Source organism: Magnolia sinica, chromosome 18 (assembly GCF_029962835.1).
Source record: "Magnolia sinica isolate HGM2019 chromosome 18, MsV1, whole genome shotgun sequence".
NCBI lineage: Eukaryota > Viridiplantae > Streptophyta > Magnoliopsida > Magnoliales > Magnoliaceae > Magnolia > Magnolia sinica.
This window is the reverse complement of record NC_080590.1, coordinates 14,523,472-14,546,333: the sequence shown is the minus strand read 5'-3', so window position 1 is coordinate 14,546,333 and position 22,862 is coordinate 14,523,472. Positions and strand designations below refer to the sequence as shown.

Here is a 22,862-nt window from a genome sequence, read left to right as displayed (position 1 = left end):
AAGTGACATTTTATAGGTATAAGTCAGGTTCAGCCTAGGATGAGGATTGCTGCATATCCCAATTGTAGAAAATTCTGGTGGTTGGAAACTAGGTGGGGCTCACTCTGACACTTATGGGAAATTCACTTTTCCCATCTATTTTGCTTGGTCATGTTAAGATATGATTTAAAATATGAGGTAGATCGAAAACCTAAATAGGCCAGATTACATTTAAAAAAAAAGAAGAAGAAGAGGAATGAAAATCATTTAAACCTTCCCAAGGTCCACCTTCTTTTTTTAACACACGCACACACGCCACCACACACTCACGCCTTGGTGGGATTTCACCACCCATGGGTGCTTGAACCCTTAAGTAGGTGTTGAAACTCCTAAGGGCACGTTTGGCCGGGTGGATTGGAAGGGATTGAATAGTATTGGAAGGGTTTGGAAGTTAAATCTTGGATTGGCTGAGCGTGCCAAACAGACTGGGTGATCTAATCTCGGGATATAGCAATCCCATGTATCTTAAGACAATCAACTGACAACACCATTATTACCTTTAAATCCCATCTAATCCACCCTAATCTGTTCAAATTTGCCTGGAACTTGTTTGGTTCGAGAAATTAGAAGGGTTTGGAAGTTAAATCCTAAGATTGGTTGGGCATGCCAAACAGACTCAATATAGTAATCCTGAGATGTAGCAATCCCATGGATCTTAAGACAATCCACTGACAACACCATCATAACTTTGAAATCCATGCCATCCACTCTAATACCACTCAATCCCTTCCAATCCACCCGGCCAAACGGGCCCTAAGAGTCTACCATTGGAGCAAGAGCAAGGACCCCCCAAGGTCCACCTTAAAGTGGTAAGGAAAATGCCTACGGCTTAACCTTTTCAAGGTTTACCTTGATATTTATGTGCTATATAAACTGCTCATTAGCCATTCACAGTGGGATGAATTGAAAACATGAGACTATTAAGTTGATACAAAACTTTTGAGACTATTAAGCTAATACAAAACTTTTGTGACCTCATGCATGTTTCACCAATGAGCATTCAACCCACTATTTCTTTCCTATCGTGTGGCTTACTTACGTCCTGAATCTATTTCATTTTTTGTCCCATGTCATAGCACTTGGAAGTTGGCAAAAGAATAGCCACATTGAATTGATGAGAAACATCATAGGCCCCACTACTAGCAATCCGTGTTCGTTCAATCGTATGTCAAGCCCATTTTAGATAGCTAAATCAGACGTAATTCTAAAAAAACAGGCCAAATTGGGTTTAAGTCATCTGAGAGGTCTCAAATCCAACCCATTTTTGATAATTAGGGCTGAAGTATTGGTGCTACTACACCTCCCTCCGTATAAATTTTGGACCCGACGAACTCATTGCCGGGGGGGTCGGGTCCAAAGACCGGTCGGGTTGACCCGACCGATTCACAACCCCTACGCGTCGTTGGACCAGAGGATAAACGGGACCGCGAATCTGTCACATTTTCCTTAAAAAAAAGAAAAAAAAAGAAAGAAAAAGGAAAACACCTCCTTTCTAACCTTAATTTTTTAAGCCTTCTGAGTTTAGCTAATATTTTCACGGAAAAAACGGAAACCCATATACGGGATGGAATTCCACATCCAGTGCTGGAATTCCCAAATTCCCACTCTTTTCTCCCCAAAACCCTAGATTAGATAGAAAGGAAGGAGAAAAGGTAAATCCAACGTTCCCAGCCCTCGTCTTCTCTTCCGCCCTCTTTCACCATTGCCATCATCATCACCATTCATCTTCCTTGTCTATGATCATGCACAGATCCGGGCCCACAATGGCTTGGAACGTCTTCAAATTCTGTACGGCCCTCCGCGGCCTCGGGTCGATCATGATCCTCCTCGTCCTCGGCGTCGTTGCTGTCACTTACTACGCTCTCGTCCTCACCAATTACGGCCCGGCCTTGTACGCCGGCGGCCTCGATTCGGTCACTGCCTTCGCCATCTTACTCATCTTCCATTGCCTCGTAATTCTCTTCTCCCTAACCCTTGTTTTCAACCTTTTTACACTTCTGCTACTGGGTTTCAGTTGTTCTAATTTTCCTTGGAATTTTGGTGTGTGTGTGTGTGTGTGTGTGTGTGTGTGTGTGTGTGTGTGTGTGTGTGTGTGTATTTCTAAAACATTGTTAATTGCTTTTGATTTGGGCAGCTGGTGATGCTGCTGTGGAGTTACTTTTCTGTGGTGTTTACGGACCCCGGTGGCGTCCCACCGAATTGGAGGCCTGTTGTGGATGAAGAGAGGGGAGACACTGTCCCATTGACTGGTTCAGAGTATGGTGGGACGCCAGACCCTGATCCGTCGAATACAAGAATCCGATACTGCCGGAAGTGCAACCACCCAAAACCACCTCGCTGCCATCATTGTTCTGTTTGTAAGCTCTAACATACATACATACCTATGGATGCATATAGATTGCTTTTAAATGAATTGATTGTTATTGGTTATATAGGTGGGAGGTGTATACTGAAAATGGACCATCATTGTGTGTGGGTCGTGAATTGCGTGGGGGCTTTGAATTATAAGTATTTCCTTCTTTTCCTGGTACGTGCGCTTCACTACACTCCCTGTTGTATTCTCCATTCAATGAGTTGTATTCTTTCGAAAATTGATTGTGCGGTTTGAACTTAAACCAATGTCACCTAGATCGCCCAAGTTTTTTTTTTTTTAATCACATAATCCAAAATTTGGGTCTTGCCATCCGGATTGCTATTTTTAACAGCCCAAACTTATGATTATTGTTGATTAAGTTGTGATGTGAATTTAGATTGAGAATGTAGGGAATTGCACTTTGATCTATGCAATAGCAGGCATGCAACATTCATTATTACAATACTATGCATGCAGGATCTACATTAATAACATTCATCTCGCAATATCAATTTTTACATGAAACTATATTGCATATGCTTAGAGAACGTATTGACATGGAGAGAGCCACATGATCCTATGCCCAACGTACCATGAATTGGAGTACTGTCCTATGTACCTGTTCCTCTACCATATACATGTGTGACGCGTGATCTAGGTAACCTTGGGTTAGACATGTCTATAGTTTATGTCTTGAAGGAATCTGAGTTTTTGTTCTTTGTTGATGAATATGAATGTATGGTGCAATTCTTATTGATATTTTGAAGCATTTTGCTTTCGAGTCGTTCACCAAAGTGGCTAGATTTTTTTATTTTTATTTATTTTTTATTTTTTAGCTTTCTGTGTTTTTGTTCATTGTGGCCCCTCTGGGGAGTGAAGCATCTGGTCTAGTGATACTGTTTGCCAATTACACCTGCAACTATGCATTCTCACACTATCCTTTACATGACTCTATTGTGCCCAAACCTTCCGATGTCTTCCCTGTATATCATCTCGTGATGGGCTTGTTCAGTGACCTTGACCCATTAACTATCTAATACATCTTCATAGTTAAGGAGCCTAGTCACTGAAGCAGAATAGTGTTGTGCAGAACGCAGCTTTCTACCAAGATATTATAAGACAACAAAGATGTCCATGGATAATTGCACATATACAAATCATCAAAAATATAAATAATTAAAAGAACATAAACAAATATAAGATATTTAGTCGAGTTTAGTATTGTGGGATCAGTATCAAATAATATGCATGTAGGCTGTATGGGATGTATAAAAAAGTAGATATGAAGTTTTAGATTATTACCTTCACCATCAAATAAACCACCAGGACCATTTAGAATGTTTTGTGCTGGTAAAGTGAGGGTATGGGAGAAGATGGGATGATTATGGATTAATTCACTCGTGAAAGCAAAACACCTTGTGCTAGGACATCATTTTGTTACAGATGGTGGAAGGCTATTGTTTCCTCCAATCAAGCTAAACCTCGTAAAAAAATGTCAACAAATAGAAATAAAGTTTTAGATTACTATCTTTACATCAAATAAACAACCAGGGCAGGACCATTTATAATAATTCGTGGGGGGCTTGTGCCTAAGACATGTTTTTGTTATGAATGGTGGAACTTTATTGTTCCCTTCAATCAAGCTAAGCCAAGCTTGTCCGCTGCAAGAATGAAGGCTCTCTTTGACTATAACTAAAAGATGGATCCTAGCATCCAAAATGTCTGTGTACAAACAGTCTAGGCCTGTATTTGGAGTTTCCCTGTATTGCAACCTGGTTATTGAGTCAATGAGATCTCAACAGCTGAATCGCAAAAGAAATGGACAAGAGTACACCCGCAAGAATATTTGAGTGGAGAGGGAGGACTACTTTATTGATATCAAACTTTTTCTTACAAAACTTGAGAAAACTCACACTTGAAAATTTGGTAATGGCTACTTCCTACACCACACTCCCTTTTTATAGACTCTTAAGTGAATTTCTAATGAGAATTCCCTCAACTAAGAGATTGATTTCAAACTAATCCTATCTACCTAAGATAGTAAAAACCTAATAATAGTAAAAGCAAATCTAGAAAATAATCTTCCAAATCTTCAATCAAATCTTCAAATTGGCCTCCATATTTTCAATCACATCTCCCCACAACTTCAATCACAGCTTTAAATCGGCCCTAATATTTTCTGCAAATAGTAAATTGCAAATCTTGATAGTTTGGTTCAAAATCAATAAATAAACAATCCAAAATTAGCACTTGTTGGGCGTTGCAGTGGATTGTGGGCTTCGGTGGGTCGTGGGCATGCATCACCCTGGGGTTGGTAAAGTTAAATGGGGGCCACCCTGGCCCATTGAGTGCTCTACATCGGGCCATTGCATCATACGCTCTATGAATACAACCATTGTTGGCAGCATGCAGACAGAACCAAGTACGATGGTTAAAAGACGACCAACAACTTTAGAGAAAGCGGCAAGGATAGACAAGCTAAAATGGAGATTCAAGTCTAGTCTCTCTGCTAGTCCTTTCTTTTCTCTAGAGAGTTTCTAGTAGTCAAATCTCTCAAGAGGAAAAAAGTTTCTAGTATCTGTGAACAAATGAGGATCCCCTCTTATTATTATTATTATTTTTTATGTAATGGAATTAGAGTAAGAAAAAAAAAGGATACAAAAGAAAGGACTGCTGAGATAGCAGAACCAAGGGCCTACAAACCCAAAAATAAAAGGTTATGATCTTTGAGACCCATGACATAAACAACCCATTCAATGATAAGATTTTTAGCAAAAGAACCAACAGATTGAGCTGAACTCTGCACATTATTGAAACATCTATCATTACGTTCCGTCCAAATAGCCCACCAGATGGCAAGAATAGCGATCCTCCAGATATGGGTGTTGGTTTTACCCAGATTAAAGCCATGCCAATAAGCCAACATAGAAGAGGCGGAGTTCGGAATACATCCGCTGAAATTGAAACAGGTAAAGAAATCCCTCCAGATTTGGGATATGAAAGGGCAGAGAACAAGGAGATGATCCAATGATTCCTCATTCTTCATGCAGCATAAACAAACATTAACCAACTGCATTCCACGTTTCTTCAAATTGTCGACTGTTAGGATCCGGTTCTTGGCCGCCAGCCACCCTGAGACGAGCCGTACTATTGAGAGAGAGAGAGAGAGAGAGAGAGAGAGAGAGAGAGAGAGAGAGAGAGAGAGAATGGAATTGAGGGATTTAACCGTAAAATTTTCAGAAGTCTCCTTTTTCCATAAAATGCTATCTGAGGCAGATATGTGGGGCTTCACATTTAACAAGCATTCCAGCAGATCCACATACTCGGTAGTCTCCCAATCATGGAGATTTCTGACGCAGGGGATGTCCCAAACCACATCTTCTGAAGAAACGACATACCGATTAGCGACCATACTATCTTTCTCTACCGCAATATTGAAGATGTGAGGGAATCTGTTCCTCAGGGTACTATCTCCCACCCATTGGTCCTCCCAAAACCTGATTGCTGCTCCATTACCCAGTCTGAACGCAATATTTTCAGTGACCACTGTTTTTAAACGCTGAATGCCCTTCTAGAGAAAAGAAGCTCTATAAGTAGTAGAGTCCCTAGGCCACCAGCCACCCTGAGACGAGCCGTACTTGCCTAAAATAATCTTCTTCCAAAGAGCATCCCTTTCAGATCCCATCCTCCAGATCCATTTCCCCATTAGAGCACTGTTCATAGTTCTTAGATTTCTTATATTCGCACCGCCGTATCGAAAATGTTTACAAATGTCTTTCCAGTCCATAAGGTGAAGTTTTTTGTGGTTCTCCTTGCCGCACTAGAGAAAATCTCTTCTAAGGTTCTCAATTCTTTTCAGGACTGAAGCGGGGCATCTGAAAAGTGACATAAAATAAATTGGGAGGTTGGACAGGGCAGCTTTCATGAGGGTCAACCTACCTCCCATGGACAGATAATGGCACTTCCACCTGGCAAGAGACTTATGGAATTTTTCAACAACTTTATCCCACATGGATATCGGATGTGGACCTAAAGTGAGAGGAAGTCCAACGAAAGATGATGGGAGGGAAGCCGGCGAACAACCCAGAGAGTCGGCGAAGTTAGAGAGTTCCATATCAGTGATGTTTATGCCTAGAATCTTGGATTTGGACATGTTGATTTTCAGACCCGACACCGTCTCAAAACATTTCAAAGTAGTATGAAGATTTTCAGTAGCTTCTGAGGTTGCTTCCATCATGATTAGAGTATCATCAGCGAATTGGACTAGAGGGAGAGGGGCTTGCAAACCAGCAATCGGTATACCCTTAAAGAGACCAGCTTGTTGGCCTTTTAGAATCATTTGACAAAGAGCTTCGGCAATAAAGAGGAACAGAAGAGGGGACAGGGGATCCCCTTGTCATAAACCTCTAGAGCTAGGGAAGAAACCTTTTGGGACCCCATTCAAAAGAACCGAAAAGCAAGCCGATGACACACATGAAGATATCCAGCATTTCCATTTTTCACCAAATCCCATACGGGCCAGCATATAGTGGAGAAAATCCCAATCAACGTGGTCGTAGGCCTTTTCGATATCCAGCTTACAGAAGATATTTTTCTCTCCAGAGCGGTGACAAGATTGAAGGCATTCGTTAGCGATCAGAGCACCGTCTATTATTTGTCTCCTTGTTATGAATGCATTTTGATGATTTGAGATCAACTTCCCCATAACTGTGGATAACCTCATAGATAGGATTTTAGCCAGAATTTTATAAGGACCTCCAATAAGACTGATTGGCCTGAATTCTGAAAATGAAGAAGGATCCCCTCTTATAGGTGAACGAGGGTTGTAATATGTTGGGAATCCGTCAATGCTTAATCAGCTCAGGTCCCTGGCTACTTAAGATCTTTGCGTTGTAATTGTAAATCCCTTAGGACCTTTATGTTAGAATTGCAGATATGTCAGTACATGTGGTAGAATGTAGTGAGAAATCCTCCAATGGCTGAGGCTTTCAAAAGATGTTGGTGTCCGTCTGATGAAGTGAGCTTGACACGATTTGTTGAATCTCTTAATGCACATGATCAAACTCCAATGGAGTTTTTAGCAAGGGGCCTTGGAAGATGCTACCTCAGAACCTGGCTGGCCAAACAGATATACGATGACTTTGAGATTAAGTCCCATCGTAGTGATAGCTATCGGCAAAGCTGCACGGGTCTGAATGATTACTGCCTTCACCAAAGTAGCACAAGTACTGAAACACTTTGGACTTCCATTGTGCTGACTATTTGAACCCCCTCATCCCAGTTCGAACTTCAAGCAAGAATTTACCAACAACTTCTAAAAACAAGCAACTCTAGTTCAAAGGTATTAGATGATAAAACTGTTTCACCCTATTCTGCATGGCATTAGGCAGAGGATTCAAAGTTACAAATGATAGAGTGTTCGAGTTTGTTTTTCGGCTCTTCCTATGAGGATTTTGTTGGGGAGGTTGTGCACCTTGTGTCAAGATCAATATGGTTGTTTTTGTAAAAACTACATCTTGAGCTTGTCATTTTAATGGATGGTGCGTACAAACTTGTAGTCTCTTTCTTGACTTTTAGACTAGCAGATAAAATATTGATTCCTGTTCGGGGCATTCGATCTGTAGTGCTCTGCGCTTTCAGGGGTTGATATTTTTTTCCAGCTTGAAGCTCCCTACTAGGTTTTTTAAAATCAGTTATGATAGGGTCATATTGGCTGCATCATAATCATGTCAGCCACCCTGTTGCGTGATATAGCATGAGCTTGTCCATTAGAGAATATGTGCCATATCAGCTGATGCAGGTCAATATGAGGTAGATACGGGCTGATATGGCCATAAAGCCCCCATTTGATTTATTTATTTTTTTTCCTTTCAAATTTCTCTAGTTTTTTGACTTCGTTCTCACTTCAACCATGGAGGAAGCTTACAAACTCATTTTAGAATGGATTTAGGCCTATTTTAGGGATGAAAACTCGAGGTTGAGCGGGTTTGATGAATCAAAGCAGAATAGACCCTTTTGGGAAAAATCATAAGAAGTGGTTAATCATCATCTTTCCCTTTATTTTTATTTTTATTTTTTTTAAATTTCTCTTTTTTGGACGTGTCTTAATCTACCAAATCATTCTTGATTTGTTTTTTTATTATGGCTTATTTGGTATACATTCAGTAGGTCAAGCAGACAGACAACATTCTTATCAGATGAGGGTTTGATACTTCACTGATGCATTTTAAAAACACAAAAAAATGATAGATTTTAGCGTTTTACATTTTTAAAAAAAATATTTTTGCTATAATCTTTCAAAATTCTTTTGGGAAAGTAATGCGGGGGCATTTTCACATTGGGCTCGAGTAGGGTGGCCTGTGGGATGCAGGGGCACATTCAGGGTGGGCGGCCTGCAGAACCCATGGATTTGGGGCTTGTGTGAGGCAGAACCCATGGATTTGGGGCCCACATGGAGGGTTTGATCGAGGACCTAACCTATGGATTTGGAGCCTGTGCTATGAGATAAATGGCTTAATTTGTCATGCTCTATCAGTTTGAGCTTTTATAGCAAGTGGTTAATTGTCCTGCATTAAATTGGTATCAGAGCGGAAGTTCTCGTGTTCGAGACTCCTCATCAGGGGCGATTAATGCGGGGGCATTTTCACATCGGGCTCGAGTGGGGTGGCCCGTGGGATGCGTGGGCACACTTGGGGTGGGCGGCCCTCAGAACCCATGAATTTGGGGCCCATGTGAGGTGGAACCCATGGATTTGGAACCCACGAGGAGGCTTCAGCCAAGGACCTAACCCATGGATTTGGGGCTTGAGCTATGAGATAAAGGGATTAATTCGCCATGCTTTATCAGTTCAAGCTTTTAGAGCAAGTGGTTAATTGTCCTGCATAAAAAAGAGCAGCCGATATGGGCCCCTATCATCCAATATGATTTGATATGCCCCGTCTCTTATCGTTCTGGGCCCCACCAACATGCTCGCAACACTGACAGTGAACTTTGTCTTTGTACTAAAAACCCTTTTGTTACTCTCTGAAGTTATTTGGAGGAGTGTAATTTTGATGTCTTCTAGTGGGTGGGCGCAAGGTTTTAGTGCCACTAGCTTGATTAGTTTGACTATAGTTGAAGGGTTACTTCTCTTATATGTTGCTGTCTCTTGTCTCTTAACATATGCTTCATTCTTGCGAAGACTAGATCTTTGGGATGGCCTCCCACTTCTTGGTCAGATCTTGGAGAGCTGCATCAAGGGCACATTTGACAGCAGCAGCATTGAATATAGGTGGTTGGCAGGATTTACTATGCATTGCCTTTTGTGAAGTGCTATTAGAATCTAGGGAGATTTGGGATCGACAAGGTGGTTAGGGATGGCAAAGATATTATTTTGTTTGTTTATTCTTGGTCCACTAACAAAGGGTATTCAAATGAATTGGTGATTGAAGCTTTTGGGCTTGTATTGTTTGAAGAGTCATTCTTTGGGAATGTTGTAGTTGAGGGCGACCTTGTGGGTGTTATCTCGCAGGCCTCCCAAGAAGAAAGGTAGAGTCATGGAAGCTGGCCTTGATGGTTAATGAGATTCAAGTGAGTGCTTCTCATAAATTTAGCTTTTGCTTGTTAATAAAAGGAAAGGTTTAATAGTTGCTGTATGCCCATGGTGGTCCTTGTAGTAGTATTGGCTTGACTTGTTAAAAAAAAGAAGGAAAGGTTGAATTGTGTATTGCATCTTGCTTTCAGGATTTAGTATTGGTTTGCATGTTGATCCTGTTGGTCTTCATTTTATTGGAGATTTTTACCTTGGGACTTATCATTCGATGGCAGAGAGAGATTGTATCAATACCATTAAGGAGCCTAATGTTGCTCAAACCACCACGGTCATGATCACATCATGTCATTAGGTAGCCTAATGTGGCTCTAACTACTATGGTCATGATTGCATCTATTGTTATTGGGGAGCCCAATGTGGTCTAACCATTATGTTCACGTTTAATGGGAATTATGACTCTTTTTTATCTTTTATTTTATTTTTGGAGGATTAGGGTTGTCCTCAATCCAGGGGATTATGATCCATTGTCATTGGATGCCAAATTTTGGTTTTGTCTGAATTTCGTATTGAAGACATTGGTCTCTTATTTTGGTGTCCATGACCTTGTTCTTCCCTTTTTTTCAAATTGAAGAATGGCAAATGAAATGCACTGAGCACAATGTTTTAAATGTGGGTTTCGCAAGTGGTTCGATGCCTTAGAATCAGAATTTTCATAGGAAGTATTCACAAATGTTTCGATATGGCATAAAGTTTCACAATCCAGGGGAGACTCTAGGAAAGTGGTGGAGTTTTCAATGAAACATTAGTAGATGAAAATAACACATGATTACACACTTTGAACGCAAAACATTGCAGAAAAGCTATACATGATGGTTTTTAATTGTTTTGGAGACAAAACTGCGTTGTCTTGTTCATCATAAATGATGCAATTATATCCAAAAATGAGTTTATATCACTTAAATGTCTTTATGACACAAGCTATAGAGCACAGAAAATACAGCAACAGATACACCTAGGTCTCAGATCCATGTGGAATTAATGAGGTGTCCCGAAGTCTTCATCTGCATCGCTATTCGGGTGGTCATAATATTGCTGCAGCACATGTGCCCAACGTATGAGGTGATGCACTGATGATACAAGGATGTACTCTCAAACACATTAATGGTACTCATCCTTGCCAATGTGCAGCAATATAACCATTGGTGAGTATTGAAAAATCACCATAACTGTCACAGTTGCTCCCAGTGGTGCCACACCTGAATGCCCATATTTGGATCCTGGATACATCTATCCATAGCCATACGGCCCATACCCCTGTTCATTAAATAATCGAGTACTTTTTTATAACACAAATTTGTCCATTGCCGTACCCTCACAGATTTTTCTGACCTTTGGAGGTCCAGCCTGAAAACCCTCTCCAATTGTGTTTTCTCCACCAATTCCACGTTTTGATATGAGGCGGCTATAGGAATTGTTAAAACACTATATGAAGGGGACTAAACAAATAATTATGTGCAAAAAACTCTTGAATTTTTGGTGATTTGAGGCAGTTTCAGTCAAAAGTTCTGAAATATTTTAAGTGTCAGTTGAAACATTGGAGGCATATGACTAAAAGACCGCAGATATATCGTGATATCTTCGATGTTGCAATGCATTGGCACTTCTGATGATATTTTTGTGGATATTTTGTGAAATATGTAGACTAGAGGGGTTTTCCCAAGGTGTGAACCTGATATATTGGCTGATATTGTTGGAACATTAAGCCATGCTCGGCAGAACTTTAGAGTCCAAGAAAGTTCTTGCAACATGCCTAAATCTAATTTCTAACCCAGAACACAGCCTTATCATCATGATATTCCATAATCATGTGGTAACAGGCCAAATTGTAAACCAATGTCCTATCATATTCATCTTCTGACATAAATATCTAGCCGTTGTCATCATGCTAGCCATTGCCTCATCTCCACTCTCTGACATAATTTCTTTCCAGATTCCCTTGAATTATTTCTTGCTATAGTGGGTCTTTGGCCGCTGCATGTATACTTCATTCTGTTCTTGCATATATTCATCTGACCTACAACTCTCTCTTATTTTTTGTTCCAGACTCTCATTCTCATCAGGTTTGTACATTGTTACTTCTATGCCTCCACACCTGATAAGATGTTCATACCTGAGTGCTGCATGCCACCTGTATCTTTTTTGCACTTATTCCGTACTTCTGTTTCTGGGCAAATTCTCTGTTCTTTATAATTTTTAAGATCTCCAATCAGATGGCATGTTTGGTGGTTCTGATTTTGTTGCTCCACTTCCATGCAGTTCTACACTTTTCTTGAGACGAGTCTTGTTACCTTGTCGTTATTGCCACATTTTGTGGCATTCTTTAGCGATGGAGAGATTCCTGGAACTCCAGGGACCCTTGCAACCACTTTTCTCGCATTTGGTAAGCAGCTGTTCTTATTGGGTAATTTGCTTTTCATCCCACACTTTTTTCCTATAACCGTTTCTTGCTCTGTAGTGCTGAACTTGGCATTTGCACTGAGTGTTCTCGGATTCCTGATCATGCATATGTCATTGGTGGCTGCTAATACGACAACCATCGAGGTCATTGTTTTATGCTTTGTGCTTTTGTTCTTCCTGTCCTTTGTTTTCTTCTTCACTTGTACCTAATGATGGCAGTTTCCTTGCAATCAGGCTTATGAGAAGAAGACCACTCCTAAATGGCGGTACGACCTTGGCCGAAGAAAGAACTTTGAACAGGTGTGCATTTTCTCACTTGTTGTCATTTTCAAAACTCAGTCCGTCAGACAAACTACACTAGCCTATTGAAGTCAGAATAACTTCAAAAGTCATTCTTTTAATCAATGCACAGTCAATTTCAAGTTCTTAAAACTCACCCTAAAATAGCATTCACTCATAGAGGGTGTTGGCTGATTTGAAATGAAATAAGTGGAACCTATGTATTGGCTGGTCTAATCAACTAGCATTCTAATGGACGTATGACCATGCAAATTGTTTTATTGAGGAACTACAGGGGTCTTGCTCATTGTTCACAACCCCAAGTGTAGGGTCGCGATGTAGTAATAATCTCGGTAAGACCGAGGTCGAATCCACAGGGACTAATCTTGTGCGTTTATGAAATTAACTAGAAGTAGAACTAGAAGAAGATGTAAAACTAATTCTGAAGTGATTGAGAGAGTAATTGTGAATTAAGTAATTAAAACTAAGAATTTAAAGGTGGAAACTAGGGTGCCAAGTATCCACTTGTAGTGATCAGGGAGCCCTCTTGCTTGATTCAAGTAACACAATTAGAATTAGAGTCCTATCCTATCCAATTGGAAAATATATCAATAAAACCAAATCTGAACTTTCATTGACCTAATTCTCAATGAAGGAGAACTATGATAATTGGCAGGGATTCCATCACCAAACCATGCCCAGGAGACAATGGCAAATCACAGGATTTACCAATCATATAATCTCAAAACAGGAGAATTGTGAAGATTCGGAAGGATTCCATCACCCTACCATGCCCAAGGGACGATAGTGAACAACAGGACTTACTAATTTCACAATATCAAATCAGGAAAAGAAGATACTAAAAGCTATTGCAGATCTATTGTAATTTGAGTCACAATAAACCATTTAAAACTGAAGGTATTCTTTAAATATCAAATTAGAATATATGGAGTTCAACATAAACATGAATTAAAGCAATAGAAACATCCCATCATTCTACAAACTTCACCTTTTAGCCGTAGCTAAGAGGTTTAGCCAACCATAGACATGATTGGATCTAAAACCCTAGAAGAAAGCATGAAAACAACTAAGGAAGAAGAATAAAAACTCTTGGCGACGGCTTCTCCACCCTTTTGCTCCACTCCTTAAACCCTAGAAGATGCCTAGGAACATCCTAAGGAGTCCTATTTATAGTTGTGGAATTTCAACTTTCGCACTTAGTTGGAAAACTCAAGAAACCGCCTTAAATTTACGCAGTTTGCTAAAATAGACTTCACTCTGCGCAGTTTTCCAAAATAGACTTCACTCACGTAATTTTATAAAATAACCTAGAGTTTTAAAATATGCTTTTTCAGGACGATTTCAAGATTCCTTTTCTTCGCTTCAAATCTTTGATTCTCTTCATTCCTCACTTAGTTTTCTTGATTTTTGGCATGTGAATTCTTCAATCTTGGTCTCTTAAGATCCATCCCTTGCCTTGGTGATTCTTGAGTATCAAATCCATGCTTTTAGTACTCTTTTTTAATCAAAGCTCTTAAATTTACCTTGCAACACAAGCACGAGTAAAATAGAACATTAGGCATTATCATGCTTATAAAACCAAGATATAAATGGGGGATAATATGCAATATTTGACCCTCAACACAATCCCCAACCAACATTTTTCTAGTCCCAAGCAAAGTATGTGAATAATATTTTGAGAACTACATGATAATTTATATAAGCTCAAGTGGTTAAAAAAAAAAACAATCCAGATAATAGAATTCTAAAATACATCAATGTTGTGCATTACCTTCTTCTAAACTCTAACACTCGGTAAGTTTCATAATCAAGTTCAAAGCATTAATCCTCCAATTAGAACAATTCCAAACATTGAGTTCCATAGGTGTGTAATGAAGTCTAGACTTATCACAATCAAAGGTTCAATTCTTCAATTTCATGATGACATTGATAATTAAAAGAGCATTCAGGACAACCAAAACCTAAACCGAAACTTGCGTTACAGTTCATTTTTTAGTTCCCTCTTTTATTCCTCCAGCTTTTGATTTTTCCATCGATGACTTTCACGCTATGTCAACCTTTTTAAAGATCTTTAATAAGTAGCCCTTTTTTACGACAACTGTTTTTTTGGCTGGGGTATTTTTTTTCTTTTTATTTCTTCCCATTAAATATGATGGACAAATCCCCTAGGTTGGTTCCTTCCATGCTTAATAATCATCAAGTTAACAATTTAATATCAAATTGACACTTTAATATGTAAGTTGGATGTGACATGTGAAATCATGACTTAATTAATGTTTAAAACTTTTAATCGAGGATCGATGACTTAACTTAATTTTGAGATTTTCCAAGTGACTAAAATCCAAGAGACATAAGGCATCAACATTAAATATCTTGTAATTCTAATTCATGGATTAACTTTGAAATCACTTAAATTTGCAGAAATTTCAGAAAATTTTCTCAATTTTTCACAACTTTGCCCAAAGACTAAGAAAACAACTGATTAGCCTGCCTAATTCACACCCCAACCTAAAATTTACATTGTCTTCAATGTAAAAGAGATGAGCATTCAATGCAAATGAGGTAACAAAAAGAAAAGGGAAGTGGTGGAAAGGTAGTACCTAAAAAAGGAATTCTGAAGTTTTTTTTTTTCAAAATATGTCAATGTGAAGATGGGTTAACACAAGAATTAAACCATCAGAAAGAAAACTTTCCTAAACAGCAAAAAGCAAACTATCCTAAACGGCGAAAAGCAAACTATCCTAAATGGTGAGAAGCAAACTATCCTAATCCTAAATTCTTTGAAAGCAATAAGCCTAACCAGGAAAACAGGGGAAAGCTACTTAGTCATGTTGCAAGGTTCCTCCTCCGGCTAGTATCTTAATAAATTTCTCAGTAGGTTTCTTAACAAGATCATCTAAAAACCTTTTTTACAATAGGCTTGGATGCCCTAGAGTATGATTTTTCAGAGAAATTTATGAGCCTCAAAAAAGCATCGATGGATCGCCTGAGGTATCCAAAATATATATGATTCACCTGTGACAGACATTTTCAAAGTTAGAGCAATATGGTGAATCAGAGACTGCAAGTAAGTGAAATTCAGAAAAAGTCTCAGTAGGTGATGTAGTCTCAACACATTCCGAAGTTTCAGACTAGGTTCAATTTTTAGCTCCTCTGATGGTAAACATTCAGGATCTGTGGAAGGAGGTTCTTTAGAGTAAGGGTTCTCTCGGTCAATAACAACTACTGAGGCATTGTTCTGCAAGGCATCCATTATTTCTTTTATCATGGGGTCATTTGAATCTGCAAAATATGCCAAACAATCTTCCAGAGAGTTGAGAGAGTCAGTTGAGAGGGGCTCATTTTCCACATCGAGGTTTGTGATGATATGCCCAATGATTCCTTCGTTCTCTTACAATAGCCGAAAACATGCTCTCTTGCTTTTCACCTTGGTGAGAGTCAATTTTCACCGGATACATCTCACCCTGCCCTGCATAAACAGACTGTGGATCAATAGGCGCATTGATGTGAAGACTCTGTTCATTGATATTGCTCAGTAAAAACATTATACTGTCAAGGGTTGACAGCTCATATGGTGGCCTCAACTGGGTGGTTTCAAATTTCATAGTCATATCGAGCAACTCGTCCATCTCTCAAGTTATATTATAATCTAAATCAAGGGAGTGGTCTAAACATGTGTAAAAAGACTTGGAAGAGTCGATTAAAAGAGGCTCATCCTCCACATGTAAATTAGGCATGTCCGATGGGTGGAGTAGATCATTATAGTCGATAACTTCCTGTACCTCATGATCATTTACCTGGGCCAAACTTGAAATCGATTCTAGGGGAATTTGGGTGTAAACTCATGATTGTCATCCCAATACTCATCATCTTCTAATTCGGTGCAGTTCACAAGTAGGATGGGATCACTTTCCTCACATTCTGTTTTTAGGTTGGGTTGAGGTTCGAATAAACTAGCCCCTTCCTCTTCATTGAAGCCAAGTGTATTATGTGAGTGAAGTGTGTCAGTATCATTATATTTGAAAGATACCCATGTCTCTTGATCATTCCTTTGGACAGTCATTGAGATCGACTCTTTGGGAAATTAAATCGTATGCCCATTAACATAGTCCAACTCTTTATTCTCAATTTCAGTAATCTTCACAAGCGAGTTAGGATCACTTTCCTCGCATTGTTTTTTTAGATTGGGTTGAGGTTGGGATAACCTTGCCTCTTCCTCTTCATTGAGGTGTGATTGAACTCTTTGCGTTGAAGATATGAGCGATTCGCATGATGTTCTAATGGCAGCGAGTGCTTGTGTGACATATTTGTTGAACTGTTCTTGAGCAGCTATGTATTTCTAAATTGGCTTCTCTTGGATTATTTCTTGTTCAATCCCATAGGTAGAGAATCCAAGGGAGTAATTAAAATCAATTGGTGGTTCCTCTCTCTAATGTTGATGTTTCCACTGAACATAATCATACGGGTCATAGGTGGGAGAGTTTGATGGTTGTTGGTTCATATTATCACCCATAATATAATCATGCATTGTTTTCGTCTTGTCTGATGGGGGATAATAGTCCTCACTCCCATAATCACGATGACTCCAACATTCATGTACTGTTTTCTTAATCCGTGGAGTGTAATTATTCTCCTGCATATGATCACGTAAGGATTTCTTAACCAGTGGAGCATTACATTCCAGTGATTTCAGAAAAAATTCTAGACATAGGTTGTTTTCTAACATAATTATTTGACAGCCCTTCACAATATCTCGCACTTTTTTGAACTAGCTCAGCATACTGACGTTCCCACTCTTACATATACATGGTAAAACGTTAATTCTGAATCTAATCCTAAAATAGAATAAAAGAAAAATCCTACAACAATATGGAAAGTAAGTAGAGGAGAAGTTAGGAGTTTATCGGTTTGGAGAGTTCTATGTTAGGATCCTACAAAACAGAAAACAATGTTAGTTTCTAAAAATAAATCAGAAAAAACCCCAACCTAAAAACAAAACAAAAAGTTAGTCCTAAAAACAAATTAGTTTCTAAAAAAAAAATTAGTTTCTAAAAACAAATTAGGAAAGTTTCTAAATCTAGAAATAGAAAAAAAGAATTAGTTTCTAAAAACAAATTAGGAAAGTTTCTAAACCTAAAAATAGAAAGAAAAGTTAGTTTCTAAAAACAAATTAGGAAAGTTTCTAAATATAGAAATAGAAAGAAAAGTTAGTTTCTAAAAACAAATTAGGAAAGTTTCTAAATCTGGAAATAGAAAGAAAGAGAATTAGAAAGAAGTTACCAAATTAGAAGTTTCTATTTTGGGATCCTGCAGAAGAAAAAGGAAAGTGAATTAGTTTCTAAAAAAGAACTAAGAAAGTAACTTAGTTTCTAAAAAAAGAAAACGGAAAGTTTCTAAAAACAGAAAGTAAGTTTCTAAAAACAGAAAAAGGAAAGGAAATTAGTTTTTAAAAACAGATTAGGAAAGTTTTTAAAAAATAATTAGTTTCTAAAAACAAAAAAAGAAAAGTTTCTATCCTAGAATTAGAAAGTAAATTAGTTTCTAAAAACAAAAAAGGAAAGTTTCTAAACCTAGAAATAAAAAGTTAAGTTAGTTTCTAAAATAATTCTGAAAAAACCCTAACCTAAAAATAAAAAGTAGAAAAATCCTAATCTTAACCTAATTCCAAAACTAATCAAATCCAGAAAATGCAACCGTCAATCCTCGACAATGGTGCCAAAAACTTGTTCACAACTCCAAATGTAGGGTTGCGATGTAGTAATAATCTCGGTAAGACCGAGGTCGAATCCACAGGGACTAATCTTGTGCGTTTCTGAAATTAACTAGAAGAAGACGTAAAACTAATTCTGAAGTGATTGAGAGAGTAGTAGTGAATTAAGTAATTAAAACGAAGAATTTAAAGGTGGGAACTAGGGTGCCAAGGATCCACTTGTAGTGATCAGGGAGCTCTCTTGCTTGATTCAAGTAACACAATTAGAATTGGAGTCCTATCCTATCCAATTGGAAAATATATCAATAAAACTAAATCTGAACTTCCATTGACTTAATTCTCAATGAAGGACAACTATGATAATTGGCAAAGATTCCATCACCAAACTATGCCCAGGAAACAATGGCAAACAACATGATTTACCAATCTTATAATCTCAAAGTAAGAGAATTGTGAAGATTAGGAAAGATTCCATCGCCCTACCATGCCCAAGGGACGATGGTGAACAACAGGACTTACTAATTTCACAATCTCAAATTAGGAAAAGAAGATACTCAAAGCTATTGCAGATCTACTGTAATTTGAGTCATAATAAACCATTAAAAATTGAAAGTATTCCTTAAATATCAAATTAGAATCCATGGAGTTCAACATAAACATGAATCAAAGCAATAGAAACATCCCATCATGCTATAAGCTTCACCTCTTAGCCGTAACTAAGAGGTTTAGCCAACTATAGACATGATTGGATCTAAAACCCTAGAAGAAAGCATGAAAACAACTAAGGAAGAAGAATAAAAACTCTTGACTATGGCTTCTCCACCGTTTTGTTCCACTCCTTAAACCCTAGAAGATGCCTAGGAACATCCTAGGGAGTCCTATTTATAGTTGTGGAACTCCAACTTTTGCACTTAGTTGGAAAACTCAAGAAACCGCCTCAAATTTACGCAGTTTGCTAAAATAGACTTCACTCCGCGCAGTTTTTCAAAATAGACTTCACTCTGCGCAATTTCACAAAATGACCCAGAGTTTCAGTACATGCTTTTACAAGACGATTTCAGGATTCATTTTCTTTGCTTCAAATTTTTGATTCTCTTCATTCCTCACTTGGTTTTCTTGGATCTTTGACATGTGAATTCTTCAATCTTGGTCTCTTAAGATCCATCCCTTGCCTTGGTGATTCTTGAGCATCAAATCCATGGTTTTAGCACCCCTTTTCAATCAAAGCTCTTAAATTCACCTTGCAACACAAGTATGAGTAAAATGGAACATTAGGCATTATCATGCTTATAAAACCAAGATATAAATGGGGGATAATATGCAATATTTGATCCTCAACACTCATCAACGAATCTATAGCTTCCTTATGCGTACGACTCTCCATATATGGGGGTTCCATGATTTGGTAATCCAAACCATTGATCTGATGGGCTCCACCACAAGATTTGAGATTAGTCTGTTTTGTAACTTATCTTTCACGAATGATATCTCCCCGCATCGAGTTGTTTTGGGCGATAGGGGGCCAACTCGCCCGCATTGTTCATGGGAAATACTGGTACATATTGGACGATATGTAGTAGTTTCTGATGATACTTCAAACCAAGGTATTCTGTATCCGTTACGATTTGCCCCATATAGGTAATGGCCATGATCATTACGCGATACATGGGTGAAACGGGGTAGTTGGTTTTTTGGGACCGTATTGGTCGTTAAAGTGGCCGTAAATGCCCTTACGGGGCATAACGACCGTGACTCCCGTAACATCCGAAAAACAATAACTTTTTTTTTTCTATTTGAATCCTTTTTTTTTTTTTCCCACTTTCGTCATTCAAAAAACTTTCCTAGATCATTTTATAACATATTTTGACTGCTCTTATTACAATTTTTAAGATTCAAACCATATATTGAAGTGATTTGAGCGAATAAAAGCTCCCGAGACCCTTTTTTCAAAACAAATTGAAAAAATGATATTTATGCCTTCTTCTTCTTGTTCTTATTATTATTTAATGATTTTTTGTTCTAATGCTTGATCATGATGTGTAAACATTAGAGACATATGATCATGTTCACAAATTCACTAGACAGCCCGGTATAACACTCTCATCAAAGAGTGGACCGGTGCAACTACCATAAACATGATCAAAACAAAAATTGAACACATGTTTGAAATATTTATATTATTCTAGATTTTCTAGATATTTTTTCAGAACTTTTTGGGCAAAAGAAATTTTCAACCGTTATAAGGGTCGTAACGGTCGTTATGCTCCTATATCGGCCGTTACGGCCAATACTCGTATTGGTAATGGTGGTGACCGTTATGGCCACCGTTACTGATACGGAATACCATGCTTCAAACCTTGCTCTGACATGGATGGGGGATGACCTGGAAATCTCCCAAATTGGAAGATCCTAACCCATCAATTAAAGTAGCCCACCAATAGAAATTAAGAGAAAAAAAAATGCATATGACCACAACCAATGGGGAAAAGGCCAAATATCAAAGGTTTGGTATCTTCCAATTTAAGATGTCAACAGTGGGGCCTATCATATGAACTGATTTCGAACACCAAGCAAAATATGCATTTACAGATGAGAGAAACCCACAGATACGCTATCCGGTTCTAGTATCTGATTTTTTTGTCGAGCTTGTATGTTAGGGCCATTAAGACCTGGTTCAAGTCTTCTTAAGACTTCATATCATGTTGATGCTTGATTATTAGTTACATTTTGCTCCGATGTTGGGTTTGGAATATCAGGTGTTTGGAACAGACAAGAGATACTGGTTCATCCCTGCATACTCCGACGAGGATCTGAGAAAGATGCCCGCGCTTCAGGGTCTCGAGTATCCTTCCAAGCCCGACCTCGATGGCCAGGAGTTCTGACAATCCATTCGTGCAGCAATCCATGGCACCTGAAAGAACAGCTTAGCTTTCCCTAGTCTGATCATGTGCAGACGAAGGCTGCATGCTTGGATCTTTGCCCACGACCAACAAAGCACCCAGCACAGGGGTCAGGGATATAAGCTTTTTATGGATGGGATAAGCTAAGAGGTGCAGTACAAAGAGGAGGGTTTTGCATTCTTTTTGTTTTTTCCCTAAGGTGGTGATGTTTGTTTCCTGTGTTACTTGAATTAATCCAACGTGGGGTTGGAAAGAGGTGGGATGTGGATGTTTCCGCGTTTGTTGTATAATCATCATAGTTTAATACCTGTGGGATGTAATGAAGGGCCACCTGCCAAATACCATACTAATAATCATTTTTTTTTTTTTTTTTCTAGAAGTGCTAGAAAATCATTTTTGTGGATGGTGGAATTAATATATTGGGTGGGCCCTGTTTGGGACCAGAGAATATTGTAAGTAGAAATAAGAATATTGGTTGGAACATATACACTCAAGCACAGTTTGCCTTTCCATGAATCAATATGGACTCGGTTTTGGCTTTGATACCAGTTGTTAAGAACTAAAACAGTGTGCCAAAAGCCTCAACATTGATGGAATACCTCAAGTTAGGCTGTCAATATTAAGAAATTAACAGCATGTCATATGACCTCATCTTTCTGATTTTGATGTTGAATTTTATATTCCAATGGTCAACTGTGAATATTGGGACGATGGCTATGCTACACCTGTCAAACAGTGTGAATTTTGGATTACTTCATTGGAAAGGGGCCGTTATTTTGACAATCTGGTATATATTAATATGCCCTGTGTACGATGGATGATTTGCCGTAACTTGAGTTTTTACTACTGATGTCCATGTGATCTGAACGGTTGATGATAATGGGCCTATGATAATCTTCTAATAAAAGAGTCTTGATCCTTCCATTCATGATAAGATAAAACTCGTTGAGATGATTATTGGCCCCACGTACATGCATGTACCTAAAAATGGTATCTAATTTCTGGAGCCATGATTCCACATGGGCACGTGCGCAATGGGCTCACATGTTGCCCATTGGCGCACGTTCCGTATGGGCATGTGTTCAATGAAAATACAAGAATATCTTTTGGCCTTCGAATACGTAAGTTCACATGCATGAACTATTTGAAGTTTTATATTAGTTCCACCTGAGACGTTATCATTCCTCTCTCTCTCTCTCTCCATGAACACATGGAAAGCTTTTGATGCAGAGAAGTCAGGAATCGATGAAGTTTGTAGAGTTCTAGCACACCTGTACAGTCTTCCCAGGGCGAAATATATTCATGTTTTCCCATTGACAAATGAAACAGGGCAATCACAAGGTCATGCTGCAAAAGTAAGCCCCCTATTTCCCCAAACCTTAAATGCATGGGAGTTTTCTCTTTTCCCCAATGCACTCATTCCAGAGAAGGGGCTCATGATTCAGTAATACAGACTGTTGATCTCATGGGCCTCTGAAAGTGGGATGCTCCAAAATATCCCAAATTCAAATATCCTAACCATTTCTCACAAGTAGACAGTCAAGAAATCCAATTCAAGCGAAAAAAAAAAGA

The 22,862-nt window shown here is 38.6% G+C and overlaps 1 protein-coding gene across 2 annotated transcripts; it reads left to right on the top strand.

The window, feature by feature from the left end:
- The first annotated feature begins 1,526 nt into the window (after positions 1-1,526).
- On the top strand, positions 1,527-21,775 carry LOC131232739 (probable protein S-acyltransferase 14). 2 transcript variants are annotated; one of them, XM_058229202.1, is made up of 8 exons: positions 1,528-1,691; positions 1,790-1,991; positions 2,174-2,396; positions 2,475-2,566; positions 12,240-12,363; positions 12,439-12,524; positions 12,615-12,680; positions 21,147-21,775. In XM_058229202.1, the coding sequence occupies exons 2-8, from the start codon at positions 1,803-1,805 to the stop codon at positions 21,270-21,272; spliced, it is 906 nt and encodes a 301-aa protein (XP_058085185.1). In that variant the 5' UTR covers positions 1,528-1,691; positions 1,790-1,802; the 3' UTR covers positions 21,273-21,775. The 2 variants fall into 2 exon arrangements, with proteins under 2 accessions (XP_058085184.1, XP_058085185.1); XM_058229201.1 differs by having other exon boundaries at positions 1,527-1,991.
- The last annotated feature ends 1,087 nt before the right edge of the window (positions 21,776-22,862 follow it).

Excerpts from the sequence above, each read along its gene's own strand:
- LOC131232739 (XM_058229201.1), top strand. The coding sequence starts at position 1,776 with ATGATCATGCACAGATCCGGGCCCACAATGGCTTGGAACGTCTTCAAA. Across the intron at positions 12,525-12,614 it reads CTAATACGACAACCATCGAG|GCTTATGAGAAGAAGACCAC; the intron begins GTCATTGTTTTA and ends CCTTGCAATCAG. Across the intron at positions 12,681-21,146 it reads GAAGAAAGAACTTTGAACAG|GTGTTTGGAACAGACAAGAG; the intron begins GTGTGCATTTTC and ends TTGGAATATCAG.